Source organism: Plectropomus leopardus, unplaced genomic scaffold, assembly GCF_008729295.1.
Source record: "Plectropomus leopardus isolate mb unplaced genomic scaffold, YSFRI_Pleo_2.0 unplaced_scaffold24665, whole genome shotgun sequence".
NCBI classification, from domain to species: domain Eukaryota; kingdom Metazoa; phylum Chordata; class Actinopteri; order Perciformes; family Serranidae; genus Plectropomus; species Plectropomus leopardus.
This window is the reverse complement of record NW_024626785.1, coordinates 1-6,526: the sequence shown is the minus strand read 5'-3', so window position 1 is coordinate 6,526 and position 6,526 is coordinate 1. Positions and strand designations below refer to the sequence as shown.

Here is a 6,526-nt window from a genome sequence, read left to right as displayed (position 1 = left end):
CTCTCTGTCCCTCTGTCCCTCTGTCTCCTCCCTCTGCTCTCCTCATCACTGAGTCTGGACTCCTCAGCTTAACAACACCTCTCTGTGTGTCTGTCTCTCTGTGTCTCTGTCCACCCGTCTGTCCTCCTGCAGGGACATGAGGAGAAGACAAAGACTGTGGTTTCTGCTCTGGGTAAGACTCTCACACGTCCTGCTCACAGTGTTTGTTAATGAACTCAGACTGTTAGAAGATTATTTCTTCTTCTCTCATTAAATTATTGACTAATATTCAGAGAGGGAAGAAAAGAGTAATAACTGAATGTCATGTTTGATCTGTGATCGTTGTTTTTTTTAATGAAAACAGATCAAATCTATGCAGGTTTGGGAGAAGCTGCTCAGCTCCTGCAGAGAAGCAGCTGCTGCCACTTTTCATCACAACTAAGAAAAAATTAAAGGTTTAAAGGATCCAGATGTTTGTCTTTATTTTTTTAATTTGACTCTACAAACATTAAATGTGATTTGATGTTGGATATTTTTTAATAGGATACCTGCTGTTTTGTTATTCATCAGGCGATGAAAAAAGCCTCGGTGGGTTTTTCACTCGTGTTGTTCTGCTCGTTTCTTCATGCAGACGCTTGATTTTTGGACACATTTTAAATGAGACGTAGAATTAAGGGATTTGGATGAAATTTCAGTATTTTAAGATCAGATTTGTTTTTTTTTTCTGACAGACTTCTTTCCACATGAAGTGTTCAAGGACTGTCGGAAATTATTATGCCAACAATAATTTCTGTTTTTACAAGTTGAGTAAATACTGCAAAGATTAAAAAAACAAGGACAAGTTTTAAAAGAGACATAGAATAAAGTGATTTTGATGAAATATCGTTATTTCAGATCAGCTTTTGATGTCCAGCACACATGATGTGTTCAAGGAACGTACATATGTTGAATATCTAAGGATGACTTTTGTTTTACAGTTTCTGGCTCTGATAAGTGAATGAAAAACATGAAACACTGTGAAGAAGAAAATGTGAAAAAAAATTGCCTTTTTTTGCCAAGGTGTGCGTGTGCTTCGTTGATCCGACGAGCTGCTGGCACGACCTGGACAACAGCGAGTACGACTGCTGGCCGCTGGACAAACCCAACGAGTTCAACATGATCGACTGCGGAGGTCAGAATATCAGAATCTACATTTCGATATCGCAGCATCTTCGTTCTGGCTCAAACACGTTTGATTCAACACTGACGTTTGATTTTCAGTCGACTTAAAATTTAAGCGCGGCCAGGACACTCACTTTGTGAAGTTAAAACAAATACTTCTTTCTTTTACAGTACACAAATGCTTTAGCAAATTCCCATTCGATTTTCCTTAATGGAAACATGAGATTTTCACCACTAACTGGAAGCCGAGTGCAAATGCTGCCGAACCAACACGAAACATAATTTATGAACCATAATTACTCCGGTAAAAACTGCGTTTACATCAGAAAATACTGCAGAAATAAAGCTCATTTATTCCTGTCGAAATCTCAGTTTTTCTCGCTGAATTTCAGCGTTGTAACGAGCAGGCGGAGATATTCAAGCGTCCGTCTCAGCTGAATTAAACTCTGATTTCTGGTCCAATGTGTCTCTGTTTGGTCTCAGGTCTGGAGATGGCCTGGGTGGTCCGTCCTCCGGAGACGGTGAAGAGCGGTAAGGTGTTCAGTGTCACGTACTCGGTAACGGCCAGGGACTCTTTCTACCACTGGGCCGTCAAAAAACAAATATTTCCAAACAGGTAAATACCTCCGTTTTTAACTGGTTACACTGGATTTAAACCAGACTCACTCTAACTTACTTTAAATTCTACTGGGATCCAGACTGGTTTTTTCCTGGTCTGAACTGGTCTGATGTCTTTTTAGTTCTGTAGTAGACGCCGAAACAGCTCGCAGGTTCTGTGAACATCTGGACTGTCCGCTCAACTGGAACGACGCCAACGGAGAAAACTGCTGCATTCATCACGCTAACATCCACTCCTGTCCGATGGGTCACATGGTGCATACGCCAATTCTTTGTTTTCTTTTTTTGGAAGTTTTAGAGAAATCGCAGCTAGCTCACAAATATTAACTAATGTTGCCTTAATGGATAAATAACCAATTAATTAAGTAATTCTAGTAACTGTTAAAATGACCCATCATTACATGATATTAGGGACCATTAAACTGAAATCGTCAGTAAATGCTTCAATAATTCATAGATCTCAAAGTGGAAACACACATTAAGTACAGTTATGGAGTAACTGTAGTTATTCTTTTTACTCATTTAAAAGTGTCGCTGTTTGATAAAATTACATTTTAAAGACTAATGAATATGAAATAAACCAACTTTCAGACAGAAAGCATCTGTGGTCCCTGGATACCCGACGACGGGACGATCTTCACACACACCATCTCGACCTCCGGCAAGATGACTCAGACCAACTGGACCGCCAAGGTAACATTCGAACGTTTCTCTATAAACTTCAAACAGTTTCCAGCACAACCAAAACTCCCTGCAAACACGCCACCGAAGCTTTTAAACACCTAAATAAAAGCGTCATGTGTGAGGTCAGTGTGAAGATGCCAAAAGCCTCTGAATAATAACAGTGATCGTCCATCTTTATTAAGTCACTTCTGCGACAAACTATCAGCGATCTTTTCAAAAAGTGCAGAAAAAACCCGACACACGTTTATATCTCTGTATGCAGATGATGCACTACTTTACTCCACCAATCTTTCTAACTCGCCTCGCTGCGCTCTCAAGTTCTTTCACACGTTTTCACAATAACAGCTCAATCACCAAACTCTCGCCAGATGACTCATTCAGCTTTTGTGGAGACAAAGTCTCTGCAACCTGTTAAACGAGTCGTCTGTCCTGCAGGTGGTTCTCTTCCACGCTGGCCTGACCTCGCTCATCGCTCACATACGAGTCGGCCTCATGCAGGTCGCTCTCGAAGCAAAGAGCAACGTGCAGCCTGCTGTAGGTAGGTTACGCTGCTATATGTCCACCCTCCAGCTCACAGCACGACGACAGCGACAATACAACGAAGGTCACATGACCAACTACGTCATGTTTAGACTCCGCAGATTCCGTCTGTCTCGACTTTGGAGTGACAGTTTTCAGTCGCCCAAATATCCTAACCGACCTCCTGAAGAGCCACATCCTCCCGCGCCTGTCTGTGTCACACTGCCGGACGCTTCTAAGATTTTAGGATATTGCTAGAATTTTTGGACATTTGTCAGATTTCTCAGATTTTAGGGCATTTCTAGGCATTTTGGATGATTATCAGATTTGTGGACGTTTACGATGTTTTTCAGAATTTTCGGATGTTTCTTGCCTGTTTCTTCGATTTTTGACATTTTTAAGGTTTGAGGAAATCCATGGGATTTTAGAACATTTCTAGGATTTTTTGGTGTTTCTCGAATTTTAGGATGTTTCTAGAATTTTTGGATGTTTTTTGGGATTCTACTATCTTTGTAAGATTTTAGGACATTTGTAGTATTTTAGGACATCAGTGTCTCAGCTGTGTCCTCTGTCAGGGGTGTGGGGGATCCTCCTCTGGATCAACAAGCTCTATGTTGATGCTGTTTTATGTCTCTGACACCTTATGGAGACTAAAAGGACAAAAACTATTCACAGAGTCCATCACTTTATTTTCATTTTCAATTAGAAAATGGTTGGGGGGCCACCGGGGCCCCTATCAGGGGCCAGATTTGGTTGCAAAGTAAGTATCGTGCTTTGGGGTTTGGTGCGGTGAAGGTTGAGGTTCTAGTTGAAGCGAATTAGCGGCTGAGAGTTCAGCTCCCGTCACAGTGTTGCAGTAATCTCTGAACAGGTAGTGACTCCCTCGTCTTTTCTCTCCTCTGAGTGTGCGGGGACGGCGTCTGCGAGGAGGCGGAGTTTTGTTCCACCTGTCCGGCTGACTGCGGCGAATGCCCGATGACGGCGGCCACCAAGCTGGCCATCGGCCTGCCGCTCAGCCTGCTCTGCCTCTGCTTCCTCCTGACCGCTGTGGTGAGAACCCACAACCCGACAAACGCTAAAATATTAAAAATAAGGTGTTAATACGGAGCTAACCGCTGAACCTGTGCGCTCAGTGGCTCAGGTACCAGAAACAGAAGCTCCTGTGGGACGAGAGCTGGATCATCGACTTCGCCAAGATAAAACCAGGTAACGGATGAGACCGCTTTGACCTGCTGAGCTGGTTTAGTCACCTCTGAACTGCCCGAATTTAAACTGGTTCGACCAAATCAGAAACCCTTCATGTCTCTCTCTCGTCGTGTCTCTGTGTCTCCTGTCTTTTTGTCTCTGCAGACCAGGACGCCCACATGACGATGGGCAGTATGATGAGCGTACCGGTGGGGAACAGCGACAGTAACACCAGCTGTGTGACGGCTCTCAGCTCCTACACGGGACAACCGGGGAGCCGAAAAACACCCTTCACCTGCACGGGGATACAGTACGCCGCCGTAAACCTCCATCTTACCGTCAACGCTGCGTTTTTTATGCTGCTGGCTGAGAGCGGGGTCGAGTGCTTTTCGGCTTTGTTTTTACTTTGAAAATTTGGGGTGATTTTTAGAAACTTTTGGCTTTTTTTCATTTCAAGTTTTTCTAGCAAATTATTTATTCTAAAAGAAAAGAAATTTCTTTTTTCATTAAAAAAAATCTTTTGCTGATTTTTAAAAACCTTTTGCCCTTTTTCTTTTTTTTTTTTTTTTTTTTTAAACTTCTTTCTCCAAAATTTGATTTTACGAAAAACGCACCTTCCAAACCCGTGGGCCCGCCAAATTAAATATCACAGAAATGTCACATTTATAACCGGCAGAAACTGTAAAAACAGACGAATGTCACTAAATCTGATTCTGCTGTGCAGTGACGGCAGGACGGTGGCCATCAAGAGGATCCAAACTAAAACTTTCTCTCTGTCCAAAACCATCAGACAGGAAGTCAAACAAGTCAGGTAACACACACACACACACACACACACACACACACGTTCACATGTTTCAGATTCGGGATTTCGACTGTCTTTTCTTGTCTCAGGGAGCTCGATCACCCAAACTTGTGTAAGTTTATCGGTGGCTGCGTGGAGGTGCCGGACGTTGCCATAGTAACGGAGTACTGCCCCAAAGGAAGCCTTAACGATGTCCTCCTTAACGAGGAGATCCCGCTGAACTGGGGCTTCAGGTACGAGCTCAACCCAGGAGACACTACAGGAGACACGGCGTCCCCAGTCTGGACTCAGAATAAAGGAAGTCTTATAAGATTTGGGTGATAAAAGACAAATAACGCAGAGTTTTCTACACTCAGGTTTTCCTTCGCCACAGACATCGCCCGCGGGGTTTCGTACCTCCACCAACACAAGATCTGTCACGGCCGACTCAAGTCTCTGAACTGCGTCTTAGACGACCGCTGGGTCTGCAAAATCACAGGTGAGAGTTTTTACGACATGAAATGAAAATAATCTGGCAATCTTTTTTCTCTTTTAGAAGTATGCTTTTCTCAGGGTTCGGGGAAAAAATCGATGTCGGAGAGTTTCTTGATTTATCTTCTGTAGAAGATTGTAACAATACACGGACACCAATATTGATATTTATGATATAAATTAATAATTTTAAATATACAAATCAGACTTTTGGCAGCCTGTAAGAATAATAAAATCTCAGCGTTTTCAATAAAAATGACTGAAGTGAGATAAACAGACTGAACTTTGTCCTTTTAGATGAAATGGCTGTTAATAAAGTTTTTTTTAACAGGTAGACAAAAAAAGGGTAATTTGTTATTTTTCTTTAAAAACTTTGGGTTTTTTTTGGTTTTTTTTTAACTATTAAAAAATTTGGTGACATTTTTCTCTTTAAATCTTTAGTTTGTTTTTGCTTTGAAAAATGGTGCAGATTCTTTTTTTTTTTTTTTTGCATTTTTAAAAAATATATATTTTTGATGTGACCCAAACAAGATAAACTCATTTAATATTAAAATAAATGCTGAAACTCCTCACTGAGGCATTATGGGATGGTTTCCTGACAAACAGTGAAATTATTATTATTAAGAATTAAACAGAAAAACAAAAACGTTCTCATGCGTCCGGACAGATTACGGCCTGAGGACGTATCGCCGTGACGACGGGGCGGAGCCTCTCTCCACCTATCAGCAGAGGCTCCAGGAGGTGTACATGCCGCCCGAGTTTCAGAACTCCAACATGGAGCCGACGCTGGCGGGAGACGTCTTCAGGTACGCAGAGACTTCCTGTCGCTCGGCGGGACGCACGTGACTCTCTGACTGCATCAGTCAGCTGATTTCTCTAAACTCCTTCACTCAAAGTGCTGAGTCATCTGATACAAAATATATGTTAAAAAATGCTCTGTTTCTTTCAAAAGTTTTGACAGAATTTCCTTCTTTAGAAATTTTTGGTGAGTTTTAAAAACTTTTGGTGATTTTGTTTTTTCGTTTAAAAGATTTGACAATTTTTTACCTTTAAGATTTTTGTTAATTTAAAAAAAACTTTTAGCATTTTTTTCCTTTATTTTTT

General features: G+C 41.6%; 1 protein-coding gene across 1 annotated transcript; it reads left to right on the top strand.

The window, feature by feature from the left end:
- Positions 1-132: 132 nt before the first annotated feature.
- Positions 133-6,228, top strand: LOC121966457 (atrial natriuretic peptide receptor 1-like; the record flags this gene model as incomplete). The annotated part of the gene is made up of 13 exons (XM_042516550.1): positions 133-201; positions 1,039-1,150; positions 1,624-1,756; positions 1,881-2,013; positions 2,350-2,451; positions 2,878-2,980; positions 3,866-4,011; positions 4,095-4,167; positions 4,312-4,456; positions 4,871-4,957; positions 5,041-5,184; positions 5,308-5,429; positions 6,090-6,228. Coding segments are annotated over 13 exons (1,508 nt in total), but the record flags the coding sequence as incomplete, so codon positions are not given.
- Positions 6,229-6,526: the final 298 nt, after the last annotated feature.